General features: G+C 41.2%; 1 protein-coding gene across 1 annotated transcript in view; it reads left to right on the top strand.

Moving 5' to 3' along the window:
- LOC134315983 (copine-8) overlaps positions 1-19299 on the top strand; it is a 200578-nt gene that overhangs the window by 150227 nt on the left and 31052 nt on the right. Inside the window, exons 12-13 of the mRNA XM_062996469.1 lie at positions 3841-3894; positions 4621-4682. Coding sequence (XP_062852539.1) covers positions 3841-3894; positions 4621-4682 — 116 coding nt within the window. The remainder of the gene's footprint in view (positions 1-3840; positions 3895-4620; positions 4683-19299) is intronic.

The raw sequence follows: 19299 nt of genomic DNA, 5'->3' as shown, positions 1-19299 counted from the left end.
TTAATTATGATTATTTTTCTCTGCGACAATTTTTTTGGCTTGCGACCCACCTAAGGGTCAAGACCCAGGGTTTGAAAACCTTGGTAGAATGTCACAGTACTGTTATTCACTTCGGATAAAAAGCTAAATGCAGAAAATGTAAATGTGCTGTGATTTAAGGTAGCACTCCACATGACATCTGAAGAGGGTTGGATGTTCTGACACATCAAGCCTTTGACCCTTAGTAGCCCTTCTGATGGTCCGTATCAGTCATCATAGACTTCATGTTTTCTGGTATCATTGTGTCTTAGCCATCCAACAACCGGTCTGTGCTTCCTAGCTTGTCCGTTTTCCCCAACCACCGGTACAGGTCCGTGGGTCATTTATTACCAAGCCGCTCAGAAATTAATTCTCTTTTAATAACTGTCTGTTTCTCTTGACACTTTTGACACGTACCTATTTTAGTTATGTGATACCAAAAATTAAGCCCACCAGCTAGCAAAGATGAGCAAAAAACAAATGTCTTTAGAGCGTCTCATTGCTACGAAAAAAGGCCACTGATTTTCCGTCAATGGTGAGTAGTATTGTTAGGCACTTTGTGTTTATTATTATGCTCATCATATAATTTTATTTTAAATCCTCACGCCCCCGCCGGTCCTGAAAAACATATCTCATATTAAACCAGTCTGTGGTGCAAAAAAGGTTGGGGATTGCTGTGTTAGATTGAAAGCGATCTTGTAAAACATGCACCCGGAGAAAACCCACACAGGCTGCTACACCACAGAATTGAACCCAGGACCTTCTTGCTGTGAGGTGACAGTGCTACCCACCGAGCCACAGTGCCGTTTGTATAAACATGTTTTATTAGTTTTTACTCATATTCCATTTGTCAACATGTTTTGCTTGAATAATCTTTTTTATTAGCTGGTAACTGCTTACAGCAACATTATTATGAGCAAACCTCAGTTAATCAGATGGAATGTACACCAATGAGGCATAACATTATGACCACCTCCTTGTTTCTACACTCACTGTCCATTTTATCAGCACTACTTACCATATAGAAGCACTTTGTAGTTCTACAATTACTGACTGTTGACAAATGATCTATTTCTCTGCATATTTTATAAGCCCCCTTTCATGCTGTTCTTCAATGGTCAGGACCCCCACAGGACCACCACAGAGCAGGTATTATTTGGGTGGTGGATCATTCTCAGCACTGCAGTAAAACTGACATGGTGGTGGTGTGTTAGTGTGTGTTGTGCTGGTATGAGTGGATCAGACACAACAGCGCTGATCTAGTTTTTAAACACCTCACTGTCCCTGCTGGACTGAGATTAGTCCACCAACCAAAAATATCCAGCCAACAGCGTCCCATGGGCAGCGTCCTGTGTTCACTGATGAAGGTCTAGAAGATGACCAACACAAACAGCAGCAATAGATGAGCGATCGTCTCTGACTTTGCATCTACAAGGTGGACCAACTAGGTAGGAGTGTCTAATAGAGTGGACAGTGAGTGAACACGGTATTTAAAAACTCCAGCAGTGCTGCTGTGTCTGATCCACTCATACCAGCACAACACACACTAACACACCACCACCATGTCAGTGTCACTGCAGTGCTGAGAATGATCCACCACCTAAATAATACCTACACTGTGGTGGTCCTGTGGGGGTCCTGACCATTGAAGAACAGGGTGAAAGCAGGTTTAAAAAGTATGTACAGAAACAGATGGACTACATTCAGTAATTGTAGAACTACAAAGTGCTTCTATATGATAAGTGGAGCTGATAAAATGGACAGAAAGTGTAGAAACCAGGAGGTGGTTTTAATGTTGTGGCTGATGGTGTATAATAAGCCATGCTTCGAATGTCTCTATCCTTTTTTTTGTGAGGCCTTTTTTATTCTTTTCCAGTATTCTGTTTTTATATAATTCAAGAATTTGCATTTTTTTACATACAAGGCGTGTAAACTGTGTGTTTAGTCTCATGTGCTAGTTTCATACGAACATCCACAGAATGAAGCCTTTTTGTGCTTAAAACTGGGTACAAGCAGTACAGTGTGCCTAGATTTATTTTAAGTGGTGTCGAGACGATTCTAACTCCTGGCGACCATATGGATAGTGTTCCTCCAGTGGCTTTTTGAGGCTTTGTCATCTGATCATTATTGAACCTGGTGGTCAATCCCCACACCCTCTCTTAATTCAATTGCATTTAATTAAATTAAATTCATGCATCTGCTTCCATCAAGGCAATGACTTTACCCAGAACTTATGATTGTTTATGCAAGACAGTGCCAGGACTCATTCTGCACATTCTACAACAGCATGGGGGCGGCATGGTGGCTAAGTGGGTAGCACTGTCGCTTCACAGCAAGAAGGTCCTGGGTTTGATCTCGAGGTGGGGCGGTCCGGGTCCTTTCTGTGTGGAGTTTGCATGTTCTCCCCGTGTCTGTGTGGGTTTCCTCCGGGTGCTCCGGTTTCCTCCTACAGTCCAAAGACATGCAAGTGAGGTGAAGTGGAGACATTAAATTGACCAAGACTGTGTTCGATATAACCTTGTGAACTGATGAATCTTGTGTAATGAGTAACTATCATTCCTGTCATGAATGTAACCAAAGTGTAAAACATGATGTTAAAAATCCTAATAAGCAAACAAACAACAGCATGGACTCATAGACACAGAGTGTGTGTGCTTGACTGGCCTGCCTGCAGTCATATTTCCCTCCAGTTTAAAGTGTATGGAGCATCATGAACCACCAGGGACTGCTGAGCATCTGAGGTCTTGTATCAAGCAAGAAAATGGACTAAAACGTCTTAGTAATTAATTCTCTGTTCCTCAATATATTACAGTAAAGGCTGATATAACAGAGGCAAATCTGCATGTAAGCAGTCAAATTCCTACACCCTTCTGCTTCAGCGTCGTCTTCGATGGCTAGGACATGTTTGTAGGATGGCAGGATCCCCAAGGACCTTTTATATGGTGAACTGTCAACTGGCAAGTGAACTCTGGGTTGCCCCGAACTTCGTTTTAAAGATGCTTGCAAACGAGCCATGAAGACCCTAGACATGGACATCAACAGTTGGGAAGAACTTGCCCTGGATCGCTCTTGTTGGAGGCGTGAGCTAAACCATAGAGTAAAAAGTGGCGAAGAGAAGCTCCAGCACCTTCGGGTGCAATTGCTGTGGCAAGGCCTGCATAGTCCAAACTGCAAGAAGACATTATATAACTCTCAGAGCACAGAACTGTAGTCGATTGTGACTGATGGTTGCCAACAAAAGCAGTCAAACTAAACCTATAAATATAAGAAAAAAAAATCATCAGCTGCAGTCAAGCATAATGATGAAAGAAAACAGGAGGCCATGTCATAAAGTTAAATGACATTATAGTGCTTTCTATGTTGCCAAATTAAATATTTTACTCTTACTGTGTAGAGTTCTTATCCAACATCAGTTTCTGACCTTAAAAATGCTCATTCTGATGGAATCTGCACAAATTCCTGCATACATACTCCAAAAACCTGTGAGAAAACTCTGCCTGAGGAATAAAAGCGTTGTAGATGTAGAAAAGATGAATTTCATCAATGAAATATCCAGACCACCATGGCGTACGTGTTGTTAGCAAGTGAATGTGAACTTTTGACTCAAACTGCACACACATTCTGGTAATGAGGAGCATGAAAATCTGGCTTCTGTCAACATAATTGTTTTATAAATTATTTTATCCAAAAGCTTTAGCACAGCTCAGAAAACGTGTGCGGCACTGAACCACTTTACTGCTCTTACATTTTTTTACTGAACCACTTTAATTATTCACCTTCTGTCTGTGTCTCTCTTTAATGACTGTCTGTCTCTCCTCACAGGTCATAAACCCGAAGAAAAAAGGCAAGAAGAAAAAATATCTCAATTCTGGGACGGTACATTCACTTTTTATTACTTGTTTTTATTATCACATTTATCTACAGTGCAGTTACAGCAGGGTTGTATCTACAGTCTTTAATTACACCGACTAGGCATAACATTATGACCACTGACAGGTGAAGTGAATAACACTGATTATCTCTTCATCACGGCACCTGTTAGTGGGTGGGATATATTAGGTAGCAAGTGAACATTTTATCCTCAAAGTTGATGTTAGAAGCAGGAAAAATGAACAAGCGTGAGGATTTGAGCGAGTTTAACAAGGGTCATATTGTGATGGCTAGACAACTGGGTCAAAGCATCTCCAAAACTGCAGCTCTTGTGGGGTCTTTTCGGTCTGCAGTGGTCAGTATCTATCAAAAGTGGTCCAAGGAAGGAACAGTGGTAAACCGGCGACAGGGTCATGGGCGGCCAAGGCTCATTGATGCACGTGGGGAGCGAAGGCTGGACCGTGTGGTCCGATCCAACAGACGAGCTACTGTAGCTCAAATTGCTGAAGAAGTTAATGCTGGTTCTGATAGAAAGGTGTCAGACTCCATGCCTTGAGGGGTCAGGTCTGTTTTGGCAGCAAAAGGGGGACCAACACAATAATAGGAAGGTGGTCATAATGTTATGCCTTATCGGTGTATGTTACTGGGACTTTGGACATCATAGAAAAAAACTAAATACAGTGGTCTGTTATGCTAGCACACCAAAAAAATCTAATTTTCTGTGTTTAACAGGTAACACTGTTATCGTTTCTAGTGGACACTGAAGTGACCTTTTTGGACTACATTAAGGGCGGGTAAGTCTTTATTTCTGTGTCACTCATTCACTCACTCACTTACTCACTCACTCACTCACTTATTCACTCACTCACTCACTTACTCATTCACTCATTCACTCACTCACTCACTCACCGAACATATATACAGTGTATCACAAAAGTGAGTACGCCCCTCACATTTCTGCAAATATTTCATTACATCTTTTCATGGGACAACACTATAGACATGAAACTTGGATATAACTTAGAGTAGTCAGTGTACAGCTTGTATAGCAGTGTAGATTTACTGTCTTCTGAAAATAACTCAACACACAGCCATTAATGTCTAAATGGCTGGCAACATAAGTGAGTACACCCCACAGTGAACATGTCCAAATTGTGCCCAAATGTGTCGTTGTCCCTCCCTGGTGTCATGTGTCAAGGTCCCAGGTGTAAATGGGGAGCAGGGCTGTTAAATTTGGTATTTTGGGTACAATTCTCTCATACTGGCCACTGGATATTCAACATGGCACCTCATGGCAAAGAACTCTCTGAGGATGTGAGAAATAGAATTGTTGCTCTCCACAAAGATGGCCTGGGCTATAAGAAGATTGCTAACACCCTGAAACTGAGCTACAGCATGGTGGCCAAGGTCATACAGCGGTTTTCCAGGACAGGTTCCACTCGGAACAGGCTTCGCCAGGGTCGACCAAAGAAGTTGAGTCCACGTGTTCGGCGTCATATCCAGAGGTTGGCTTTAAAAAATAGACACATGAGTGCTGCCAGCATTGCTGCAGAGGTTAAAGCAGTGGGAGGTCAGCCTGTCAGTGCTCAGACCATACGCCGCACACTGCATCAACTCGGTCTGCATGGTCGTCATCCCAGAAGGAAGCTGACTCACAAGAAAGCCAGCAAACAGTTTGCTGAAGACAAGCAGTCCAAGAACATGGATTACGGGAATGCCCTGTGGTCTGACGAGACCAAGATAAACTTGTTTGGCTCAGATGGTGTCCAGCATGTGTGGCGGCGCCCTGGTGAGAAGTACCAAGACAACTGTATCTTGCCTACAGTCAAGCATGGTGGTGGTAGCATCATGGTCTTGGGCTGCATGAGTGTTGCTGGCACTGGGGAGCTGCAGTTCATTGAGGGAAACATGAATTCCAACATGTACTGTGACATTCTGAAACAGAGCATGATCCCCTCCCTTTGAAAACTGGGCCTCATGGCAGTTTTCCAACAGGATAACGACCCCAAACACAATCTCCAAGATGACAACTGCCTTGCTGAGGAAGCTGAAGGTAAAGGTGATGGACTAAACCCAACCGCATCCTCAAGTGGAAGGTGGAGGAGTTCAAGGTGTCTAACATCCACCAGCTCCGTGATGTCATCATGGAGGAGTGGAAGAGGATTCCAGTAGCAACCTGTGCAGCTCTGGTGAATTCCATGCCCAGGAGGGTTAAGGCAGTGCTGGATAATAATGGTGGTCACACAAAATATTGACACTTTGGGCACAATTTGGACATGTTCACTGTGGGGTGTACTCACTTATGTTGCCAGCCATTTAGACATTAATGGCTGTGTGTTGAGTTATTTTCAGAAGACAGTAAATCTACACTACTATACAAGCTGTACACTGACTACTCTAAGTTATATCCAAGTTTCATGTCTATAGTGTTGTCCCATGAAAAGATGTAATGAAATATTTGCAGAAATGTGAGGGGTGTACTCACTTTTGTGATACACTGTATATATATATATATATATATATATATATATATTTCGACAAAGTATTGGGACACCCCTTCTAGAAGAAAGTTATATGCATTCAGCTTTGCAGCAGTGGGTTTTGGAAGGCCTTTCCTGTTCTATCATGACTGGTTTCCCTGTGCACAATAAAATGTAAAGAAACCTCAGTCTAACTGAACAGCTTTGGAATGAACTGATGCATTAATTGAAGCTTTCTTGACCAACATCAGTGCCCAGTCATACAAATGCTTTTTTGACTGAATGGGCACGAATTCCCACAGATTTACTTCAAAATCTTTTGTGGCTGTTGTCATGAAGGTCTTTCTATTTTAATACCATGTGTTTTTGAATTGAGATGTTCAGCAAGCTCATGGTCAGGAGTCCAAATACCTTTAAGCTTATACAATATACACCACACTTTGTAGTTCTACAATTACTGACTGTAGTCCATCTGTTTCTTTACATACCTTTTTAACCTGCTTTCACCCTGTTCTTCAATAGTCAGGACCACCACAGGACCACTACAGAGTAGGTATTATTTAGGTGGTGGATCATTCTCAGCACTGCAGTGACACTGACATGGTGGTGGTGTGTTAGTGTGTGTTGTGCTGGTATGAGTGGATCAGACACAGCAGCGCTGCTTAAAGTTTTTAAATACCGTGTCCACTCACTGTCCACTCGATTAGACACTCCTACCTAGTTGGTCCACCTTGTAGATGTAAAGTCAGAGACGATCGCTCATCTATTGCTGCTGTTTGAGTTGGTCATCTTCTAGACCTTCATTAGTGGTCATAGCATAGGGCGCTGCCCACAGGGCGCTGTTGGCTGGATATATTTTTGGTTGGTGGACTATTCTCAGTTCAGCAGTGACAGTGAAGTGTTTATAAACTCCAGAAGCACTGCAGTGTCTTATCCACTCATACCAGCACAACACACACTAACACACCACCACCATGTCAGTGTCACTGCAGTGCTGAAAATGATCCACCACCTAAATAATACCTGCCCTGTAGTGGTCCTGTGGGGGTCTCAGATGGACTACAGTCAGTAATTGTAGAACTACAAAGTGCTTCTATATGGTAAGTGGAGCTGATAAAATGGACAGTGAGTGTAGAAACAAGGAGGTGGTTTTAATTCTACGGTTGTTCGGTGTATAATTTGTAATTCTAGTGAATCAATTACTTTTTATCACTTTATCCTGGTCAGGGTCACAGTGGGTCTGGTACCATCCTTAGACATTTTGGACAGAGCAAAGCAGGGCAAATCGATGCAGGAATACACACACACACATAGTAAGCAGTACTATGTAGTGCAGCCAGTTCATCATCATCATCTGCAAGTTTTTTGGAGTTGGGAGTTGAAGGAAACTGAAGTATGTGGAGAACAGAGAGAGCATCTGAAGTAGGGATCAAACCCAGGAGCTCAGGAACCCTGTTGCTTTGCAACACACCGTTCACCAGAATGTATAATGAGCTGATAATTCCCAGCACACAGAAAGCTTCTGCGACTAGATGCTTGTGTAATAACAGAGACAGGCTTATTTATTTGATCAGACCTACGGTATCTGTATTTCCTCTTGTTTTCCCAGTTTTTCTCCCTCGTTCCCGTGCTTCGGTGTTATTGCGCTGAGCTGTGATTGGCACGCGGTGTGAAGTATGCCTCATTATTCGAATGGGATGAGCGAATGTTGTTTAGCCGCAGCACTCCGGAGAGACCAGATAACTCAGCTAGCAGCTGCTAAATGGTACCGCTGTGTGTAGTTAAAGCAATGCAGCAGTCCAGAACACTGCCCGAGCATGTGGAAGTTTATTTCTTTAAATCTAATTGGCACATCCAGACACAAAACAGCTTGCAGTTACTAAGCGGGCAGTTATTTCTACTCATACTGGTCCAGGCATCTATTTATTTTAATGGAAAAAAGACTATGTCTTCTAAACTGTGAGCCAAATGAACATTTCAATGACATTTAAAAACACTGTTCCCATCTGAAATAGTTTTTAGCTCAAATTCCCCAATATCTCATAGTTATAGGTTTTTTGAGGGGGGGATTTAAAGCTGCAGTGTTTGCCAAAGGTGGACTAATTGCTACAGTGAACCTTAGTACACTACACTGTATACAGCTTCTACAGCATAATAGAATATACACACCACCTCCTTGTTTCTACACTCACTGTCCATTTTATCAGCTCCACTTACCATATAGAAGCACTTTGTAGTTCTACAATTACTGACTGTAGTCCATCTGTTTATTTGCATGCTTTGTTAACCCCTTTTCATGCTGTTCTTCAATGGTCAGGACCACCACAGAGCAGGTATTATGTAGGTGGAGGATCATTCTCAGCACTGCAGTGACACTGACATGGTGGTGGTGTGTTAGTGTGTGTTGTGCTGGTATGAGTGGATCAGACACAGCAGCGCTGCTGGAGTTTTTAAATACCGTGTCCACTCACTGTCCACTCTTTTAGACACTTATACCTAGTCACAGTCACTCATCTATCGCTGCTGTTTGAGTTGGCCATCTTCCAGACCTTCATCAGTGGTCACAGGACGCTGCCCACAGGGCGCTGTTGGCTGGATGTTTTTGGTTGGTGGACTATTCTCAGTCCAGCAGTGACAGTGAGGTGCTTAAAAACTCCATCAGCATTGCTGTGTCTTATCCACTCATACCAGCACAACACCCACTAACACACCACCACCATGTCAGTGTCACTGCAGTGCTGAGAATGATCCACCACCTAAATAATACCTGCTCTGTGGTGGTCCTGTGGGGGTCCTGACCATTGAAGAACAGCATGAAAGGAGCTAACAAAGCATGCAGAGAAACAGATAGACTACAGTCAGTAATTGTAGAACTATAAAGGGCTTTTATATGGTAAGTGGAGACAGTGAGTGTAGAAACAAGGAGGTGGTCATAATGTTATGCCTCTTTGGTGTATTTTAAAGCAGAAGTATTGGAAAAAAAATAAAGTGTAGCCAATAATACAGCGGGCTCACTGTTTTAATTCTTACAAGTAATTGAAATAACTGGTAACCTTTTTACGTTTACGACATTTAGCTGACGCTTTTATCCAAAGCGACTTACAGTTACGACTGAACATTATTTTGAGCAATTGAGGGTTAAGGGCCTTCCTCAGGGGGCCAACAGTGGCAACTTGGCAGTGGTGGGGTTTGAACCGGCAACCTTCTGACTACTAGTCCAGTGCCTTAACCACTAAGCTATCGCAAGCTATTGTACGAACAGTGTATAAATATACAACCCCAAATCAGAAAAAGTTGGGACAGCATGGAAAATGCAAATAATAAAAAGACACAGAGTGGCCCCATGAAAGACCCTGGCTTTTGGACTTGTTGCTGATAACAGTCTGGATGGTCCTTTTCATCTTTGGTACGGAGCACACGGCGTCCATTCTTTCCAAAACAGACCTGGAATGCTGATTCATCTGACCACAATAAACGTTTCCACTGTGTGATGGTCCATCCTAGATGCCTCCGAGCCCTATGAAGTCGACGCTGCTTCTGGACATGGTTAACATAAGGCTTCTTTTTTGCACAGTAAAGTTTTAAGTATCATTTGTGCATGTAACTCTGTATTGTAGTGCTTGATAAAAGTTTGTCAAAGTAATCCCTCACCCATGTGGTTATATCAGCTATTGTTGAGTGGAGGTTCTTGATGCAGTGCCGTCTGAGAGATCGAAGATCACAGGCGTTCAGCTTAAGCTTGCACACTTGGCCTTTACGCACTGAAATTCCTCCTGATTCCTTGAATGGTTTCATGATATTATGCACTGTAGAGGGAGAAATATGCAAATCCCTTCAAATCTTTCTTTGAGGTTCATTGTTTTCAAACATTTTAATAATTATCTCTCACATTTGTTGACAAACTGGAGATCGTCTGATCATCTTTCCTCATCAAAGACTCAGCCTTTCCTGGATGCTGCTTTTGTACCAAACCATGATTACAATCACCTGTTGACATCACCTGTTTGGAATCACATCATTATTTAGTTTTTTCACCTCATTACTAGCCCTAAACTGCCCCTGTCCCAACTTTTTTTGGAATGTGTTGCAGGCCTAAAATGCAGGAATGGATGTTTATTAATAAATAAATAAATAAAAATAAATTAAATTAAGTTGAGCAGATAAAACATGAAATATCTCAGGTTCATCCTTTCTGCAATCAAATAAAAAACAAAGTAAATGTAAGGAACACTGTTTTTATTTCATTTGCATTTTCCATACTGTCCCAACTTTTTCTGATTTGGGGTTGTAAATCAGCGAGCTACCGGCACAACTCTGCTTTAATCTTTGGCCAATCGCATCTTTAAAGGCAATGCGTACAGGCATCTCCTCTATGCCGTGTCAGTGCATCTGCTCACCACCCAACCATAACATCTGCTGGCATGTAGCGCGTGTCAGAATGCATTTCCCCCTGCAGCTCATTCATGCATAGTAAATCCTTAATGCATTCTGAGCTGGCCTGGGTGAGGCAGAAAGCACACATCTTCTGGTAATTCTCACTTTATGAAAAGTGTAACCAAAGTGACAGTCTGAGGAATCGTCCAGGTGCTTTCAGAGAGGTTCTGCACTTCAGAGCTTCTGCTTCCTGCTGCAGATGGATTTAGCATAACACTGTAATAAATGTCTGTGGAACATGTTTTAAACTTGCTCACAAATATCAAGTAGGATGTTTTATCAGTCAGCTCACTCAGTAAAAATGAGGTTGGTGGGTTGGCGGGTCCAGAAGTCACTTTTTTCATTTAATTTGCTGTAACAGTCATAACACAACCACAGCAGTTTTACATACACTAGTAAGAGACATCATTTTTGTCCAAAACTTACTTCAATTCAATTACAGTGGTACCTCGAAACACGACGTCAGTTGGTTCTGGGACTGGTGTTGAGTTTTAAGTTATTTTTTTCCATAAGAATGTTTATGAAACCTGTTAATGCGTTCCATGGTCTTGTGGAACTGCATATATTTTAGGCTAATGTAAAATAATGAGAATGTTTTTGACACTTATTCACTGAAAATAACACAAGTATAAAAACACAGTAAAAAGTATAAAAAACACTCTTTATTGTTTTCTTATGCTTCTTAATCATGGTTGATGCTTGATCTTGGAATGCCATATTTTGTTCAGTAGGCGCAGTCACATGAGAAGCGAAAAAGTTTTGTGTTAAGTTTTGTGCAGTTCTACAGAAGTGGGGAAAAGAGTGCGGATCAGGGTGTGTCTCTTCGTACACAGAGCTGATCCGCAGCTGATCTCGTCTAGTGTAGGTGAAAAGATGCATACGGTTGCTGCCCACGTGTTGGAGGGGGCATGGGTTAACTTCATTCTCCTCAAATTAGAGCCGGGGCTGGCATTAGTGGAGAGGAAGCATGACGCAATCGGGCAATTGGACGCACTAAAAGTCGGGAGAAAAAGGGGAGAAAATGCATAAAAAATATAAAGATAATAAATGAGTTGCAATGTTGCTCTTTTTCACCCTTTTTGTGCCAGGATTAGCCCAGTACTTGCTAATATAATCACACCCATAAGCTGTCAAAACACTTTGGACCCATTAACTTGGCACTCACATAAAAAGTGTCATTTCAGACGTTGGTACAGTGCTGTGAAGTATTTGGCTCTTCCCAGTTTCTTCTAGTTTTGCATATTTGTCAGACTTAAATCTTTTAGATCATCAAACTACTTTTATTGTTAGATAAAGATAGTTCATCTAAACACATTCTTTTTAAAATGATGATTTAATTTAAGAAAATTAGCTGTTCATCCCTAATTGGCCCTATGTGAAATGTAATAGCCCTTAGCTACTAAAATCAACCTGTTAATCAAATTTAGTTGACAACTGGGTTTAATTTAAGACACACCCAGGCATAATTACTGCCAGACCTGTTCCATTAAAATATCACCTAAATAAAACCTGTCTGGCAATCTGATGCAGGTTAGAAGGTGAAGCCATATTCTAAAAAGCTCTGTATACGCATGTAATATACATTTTTGAAATCATTTATTGAAATCTACCAGTCCCAGTCAGGAAATGGTGGAATTATCCATTATCCACAAATGGAGGAATCTTGGAACAATCATGAACCTTCCCAGGAGTGACCGGCCTAACAAAATCAAGGATGCATCAGCGGCTCATCAGCTAAACATCTAAAGAACTGTCTCACTTGCTTCTGTTAGAGTCAATGTAAATGATTCCATTATAAGAAAGACTTTTTCATGAGATTCATGGGAGAGCAGCAAAATGCAAATCAGTGCTGACCAAAAAGAAAAATTCTAATCTTGTGTCGTGGAAAAATAAGACATGTTATTTATCTCTGTCCTTTAGACTCCCAGCCACATCTTACGCAGCCACATAAGGATTTAACAACTATAAATATTTAATGCACAAGCAGCAAAATACTAATATTCAGGTGATATCAAAAATAATATCTCATTTTTTTATAACACTTGATTGTCTATATTCTATAGACTGATGAGTCAAATGTGGAACTCTTTGGAAGATGTGGGTCCCGTTACATCTGGCATAAAGCTAACACTACATTGAAGAAGAATGTCTGTCAGTCAGCTTATGACCTAAAGCATAAGCATAATGATCCGAAGCAAACAAGCAAGTCCACAGTTGGATGGCTCAAAAGAAACAAAATAAAGGTTTTGGACTATCCGACTTCAAAGTCCTGATTTGAATCCTATTAAGATGATGAGGCGAGAGTTTAAACAGGCAGTTCAGGCTTGAAAACCCTGTGATGTCGCTGAATTAAAACAATTTGGCAAAGGAAGGCTCATGTAAAAGACTCATCGCAAGTTATTACTCACGTTTGATTGCAGTTGTGGCACAATCAGTTATTAGGTGCAATTACTTTTTCCACATGGGTGATATAGGTAAGATAAATCTTTATGTTCAATAAATAGAATGATGATTTAAAAACTGTTTTTGTTTACTTATGTGCATTTATCTTAACATTTGTATGAAGATCTGAAACATTTAAAATTGTCAAATTAGCAAAAATAGAAGAAATCAGGTGGGGGCAAATACTTTTTCACAGCACTGTACGTCTACTGCTTTACAAATATATGCAGTGTGGTCTTGGTAAGAAAATGTTTAATGTGACTAATCTGAGCAATTACTGCTCATACATCAGTAACCCATCAGTCTTTTCAGACAGGTATGAGACTAGTGCCTGTAGTCGAGTCTCAGCTGTGGTAACCGTCTCCATCTCTGTCTCATTACCTGAGCACACAGATTCGTGTCTATCTGCCTGGATTTTACTCTCAGCTTACTCTCAGATTGCTGGACTGTAGCAGGCATCTGCTGCTGCTAAGCCTCTATTTATGGAGCTGTTATCCTCCATTGAATACCATTGATGTGGCATTATCAGGAGCGCAGGAACCCTCTGTTTTCCTTTCTGCTCCTGGGGATGAATGTGTTTTCCTGTGAGGTTTCAGTTTAGCAATCTGTAGGTCTATAGGTCACATGGAGCAGTATTGCTTTCAGTCTCATTGCTGAGAGCAGACTGGTTATATTGGTTGTTGACGGTTGAAGACACCAGAGGGCATTTTCACACGTTATCACATCTGATTGAAAGCTTGTTCTTACCTGTAAAAGCTGTGAGGAGCTGTTTTTGAACCCAAGTTTGGTTCAGAAACAACTTTTATAAACCTAAAATAAAAGGTTTAGAACAAAATTTTATAGCAAACATTTTTTTCTTAAATATACTTATTACATAAATTCATTTTTTTAAAGCAAAATATTCCACTAGCACACCAGTGCTGAGATTCTGAACACCTCGGTTTGAAACTCGGCAATGCCACCAGTCAACTGGGCGCCATCTAGCGTTTCTGCTAGGGCGGGATGACCGGACTATGTGGGTGGGGTCTTCAAATGCTGTGTAAGGACTCTGATTAGCAGATAGAGAGGCGCCTGTGCAAAATGCATGGGTAAAAAAAAGATTTTGCTAAGGGCTGCACGTGGGTCGGAGGAGGCGTGAGCAGCAATATACCCACCTTGACTGCATCTAAATTGGAAAAACAAATGGGAAAAAATGCATAAATAAAATAGAAAAAAATTAAAAGGGTTCAAGTCCTTGTTTTTTGCCTTTTACAAAATGTGGGGTTTGTATAACAATGGCGATTATGTTTCTTCATGTTTTAGCATTTGTCTTAATTAGCTAATATAAGCTTGGTTTAAAGAAATATGTCAATGATGTCCAACCCTAATTGAGCTCAGAATCGACTCTGGCTGCAGAATCAAGCTGTTAGTCCAAGTATGAAACTCCCCTAAGGCTCAGAGCTGAATAACAATATATGTGCATGTGTTACATACTGATATAGACTGCAGGTTGCATTGTTTTCTGGGTGGCACCTTGTTGTTGTATCTTATTTCTGCTTGTCTGCCTGCTAGTTTTCTGTAAGTCAAAATAAATATCCATTTCTGTCCATCTTCACATTCCTGCAGTGTGCGATCATACCAAATGTTTATACTTGTTCACCAAATATACGAACCATGCTGTCAGGTTGAGCTGGATAATTGAGTGTTCCTCTGTGTGTGTGTGATACCCAGGTGTTTTAACTTTAAAAGAACTATTAGTGTTTTGGGTAATGAATATAATTTGTTATCAAGCTGGTCGGGCTGATTGGATGGTGTAGGTGCAGCACTTCAACTTGTGTCCTAGGATACTGGGTTCAGCTCCAGCTTCTGGAAAAGGTGTGTTGTGCTTTTTTTCTGGGTTGTCCAGTTTTCTCCTAAAAAATGCAGAATAGTCACTGTCTGTGAGGAGTGTTTCGTGTTTTTACCATGTCTGTGTTGTTTTTTCCTTCCCGAATGCACCTAAATCATACAGAAAGATGATTGGCTACTTAAAAGTGATTTTAGGTGTGAGCAGGTGAATGTGTGTTACTTGCAGGTGCAATGAGATGTTTATTAGATGAAAAGTGTTTCCAGGTTGGGACTGTGAAGCAAATCAGGATAAAGCGGTAAGTGAATCTAATTGTACAAATAAGTCACCACAGTAGCAGTTTTCTGTATGTCAAAATAAGTATCCATTTCTGTCCATCTTTACATTCCAGCAGTGTGCGATCATACCAAATGTTTACACTTGTTCACCAAATATACGAACCATGCTGTCAGGTTGGGCTGGATAATTGAGTGTACCTCTGTTAGAGCTTTTCCACCAAAAGAACCCTGGTTCTTAAACCGGTTCTGTTCATGTTTCTTCAAACCTTGGTGGAGATCCGAGCAGGGTTTTCACCAGTTTTTGGGACCAACCCTGCGTCATCAACAGTGGGCATTACACAACGAAAGTAAAGAGTAGTGACGTAATGGTGGAGTGTGTAGATCACCTGCGAGCATTTGTGCTGTTGTTACAGTTTTTATGCATAAAGCATCGCTCATCTATAGGTGATAAGAAGATGTTAGACGTGTTTGTCGCAGTTGTTGTTTTCTTTAGTTCACTGACGTGAGAAGCGTTTTGCTCTTCACTTTCACGGCAACCCTCGGCGCAAATAGCCGTTTTGCTCAGCGCTTGGCTTGAGTGATAAAACATCATTAAAGTTCCACGACACGAACATCCATTTGTGCGGAATAACCATTAAATCCAGTCTAAAAGCTCCACATGTATCTGTGTTCAGCCATATTAACTCCACGTGTGGTGGTTCTGGAGCTCGGGGTTCTGAATCCGCTTCTCAGGAGAGTCGAAAGAAGGTTTACGTAAAAAAGAGTGTAACGTGGCTAAATGTACTAAAAGTACAACACAGAAACAAAAGTTATCTCCGTTATTACTGGTTATAAGCGCTCTGTGCTGCCCAAATTAATCTGTCATTGTTTTAGTACAACAAGCCACTTTAAGCTTTATTTTTCATTAATCGTTTTTCGTTCTGTGTGGGTCGCTTTTACCACATCATATCACACAGTTCATCTCTTTGAAAATATCAGTGCAAATATCAGCGGCAAACTGGATCAAAATTTAATCAGGTGAACTTTAAAAAATGATAGTTTAGCACCAAAGCTGTTTAGCAGCTTCTTAAATGAAAGCACCCAAACCTCTACACTTTGACACACCCTCAGATGACGTCACGGTTCATGCTGAAAAACCAAGTATTCTGTGGTGCCAGATTAGAATGCTAGTTTGCTGTCTGGAACCTCTTTTTTTCGGTGGAAACACGCGGAACCGGTTCAAAATCAAGTTCACGAACCGGAACGGAGCCAGATCCGCGATGGTGGAAAAGGGGTATGTGTGTGTGTGAGATACCCATGTGTTTAAACTTTGAGAAAACTATTAGTGTGTGTCAGATGTGTGGACCGACAGGACCGAACTCTCCCAGCAAAGTGTGTTACGTAACATCACAGCACGCTCGTCCTTTCTCCCCCCGTCTGTCTCTCCGTCTCTCTCTCTCTCTGGCCGCTGCTGACTCTCAGTGGTTTTGTCAGGTACATGACAGATAGCCAGCGCAACACAAACTTTACTTTTCACATCCACATCTAGTGTGGATCTGCTTGGGGACAGCAGCACACGGGGACGGATCAGCTTGACCTGTTTTACTCTGGGTATTTTACAGGTTCTGTTTGGAGCCTTTTAGATTTTAGCACTTCATGATTTTCGTCACAGAGATTGTAACACACTGATGCTGACATGTTTGCTCGTTGGTCTGTTTAGAAAACTGTGATTTTTTTTAACCAGTACAAAAATGATTAAAATAGACAGCTCATTTTAGCTGGGATCCAGGGTTCGAATCCCCAGTGGTCCTATTGGCTGGTCGGGCGTCTACATACAGACATAATTGGCTATGATGGGGGGAGGGGTTGGCTGAGATGGGTGTGTTGATGCATTGTGCCCAGTGATTCTGGGGAAACTGGACCCACCGATACTCTGGTGAGAATAAAGTGGTGGTATAACATTAGCAGATACAGAAATATATTGTGTTTACTGAAAATTGGTTTTCTGAAGTATTCCTTCATTATACGAGGGATCTTCAAAAAGTTTCCACACTTTTATATTTTGGTTATAAACGGTGAGGGTGGGAGGAGTAGTAATTGGTCGTGACTGAGATACGCCATCTGATTCCCAACTTTTCGGACGCCCAAAGAAGCTTTAAGGGGAAGAAGATTTTCATGTGATGATGATGTGAAAGCAGCGCTGCATCAGTGGCTACACGCGCAACCAAAAACATTTTTTGCTGATGGCATTAAAAAGTTGGTACGGAGTTGGATAAATGCATTGGAATGTGACGATGTAGAAAAGTGATGCCATTTGTTTTTGAAATTCTAAGTTAATTGATCAAGTTTATGATTTTGGACACTTCCTAGACAAATAAATTTAGGTCAATTACCCAAGTCACATATATCATGTGACCGACCATGCTATTTATGTTAATTGACATTATCTAACTAAATAAAAAATATGCTATTTTATGGCAGCATGGTTATGCAGTTGGTGCCACACCAATTCTCACCTCTGGTGTCACATGTTCATCCTGTTTCAATCTTTTGGAACAGGATCTCTAAAAAGCTTGTGTTCAGGTGTCTGTGTACTTTTGGCTCTATAGCAGGGGTGTCAAACTCATTTTCACTGAGGGCCACATCAGCATTATGGTGGCCCTCAAAGGGCCGATTGTAACGTATCCTGCTGTGATTGCAGTCGCCTTTTAAGTCTTGGACAATTTGTTGTTTTTCTTGGAGGCTAAATTCTGTGTTTGGTGTCAAAATGCCAAATTTATACTGTATATTTATAATGTATGTCTAAATTTATATTGTATCTTTTACCACAGACACGGCCTCATAACACGAGACGTACCGGTTTTCTTCTGCACAAACTTGTTTTCACTTTCCCACCTTTCATTAAATTTCCTCCTTCTGCTTACATTTTCTCCTCTTGTACATTTTGATTATTTGTAAATATTTCTCAACATCACTTGTTGGAAAACCGCCTCAGTTAATCGCTGATGTGGAAACACTGCCTTCTAGTGGTGGGATGCGGTCACTTTGCGCATCATAAAATTGGCATTCGGAGATGTGGGAGATGCAGTTTATGTATGATTTTACAGTGTATTTTAAGACAATCATACATCTTTTAAGCTCTTGCTCTTCTTCCATTTCCCAAAAAATGCAGAATGGTCACTGTATGTGAGGAGTGTTTCGTGTTTATACCACGTCTGTGTTGTTTTTGTTTGCCTTACTGAATGCACCAAAATCATACATAAAGATGATTGTCTACTTCAAATTGATTTTAGTTGTGAGCAGGTGAATGTGTGTAGCTGTGTAATGAGATGTTTATTAGATCAGATGTTTCCAGGTTGGGACGTTGAACCTAATTAGGATGAAGCGGCCAGTAAATATGAATGTACATATAAATCACCACAGTAGCAGTTTTATCTCACTTCAGTCTCTTCCACAATTAAGAGTATAGTCAGTTATGTGTGGTAAGGTACCAGACATAAATATCTCTCAAAAGAACAAATTTCTCCCAATTTCGACAGTGTACTCATCATGTGATTTAATTACTGAACATATGCATTAGGCGCTTTTTAAGCATTTTGTGTACTTACAGTAGCAGATGCTTGTTACAGATGTTATCCGCAGATCGGTTTCTAGCTGTCAGGAAAGCTGTGGACGTGTTAATGATTCAGTGTCAGATGCGTGGTGAGTTCAGGCTGAAGGACGACTGTATGGAGTGGAATGAACCGTCGCTCTATTAAACCCTGCAGCTCAAGAGCAGATGGCTGGAGGGTGAACAGGGCATCACTGACACATCAGGGCATGTTCAGTCAGACCTACGCCGCTGCCTCTTTTTATCTTTCTTTGTCACTGAGCTTACAAGGCCAAGCACCTGTTAATAGAGTCAGAACTGCTGGAGGGAGTTTCAATAAGTTTAATAAAATAACCTGTTCACTGACTGAGCACTGATTTTACT

This window comes from Trichomycterus rosablanca, chromosome 1, assembly GCF_030014385.1.
Source record: "Trichomycterus rosablanca isolate fTriRos1 chromosome 1, fTriRos1.hap1, whole genome shotgun sequence".
Classification (NCBI taxonomy): Eukaryota; Metazoa; Chordata; class Actinopteri; order Siluriformes; family Trichomycteridae; genus Trichomycterus; species Trichomycterus rosablanca.
The sequence above is the reverse complement of the archived record's forward strand: the minus strand, read 5'-3'. Positions and strand labels throughout refer to the sequence as shown.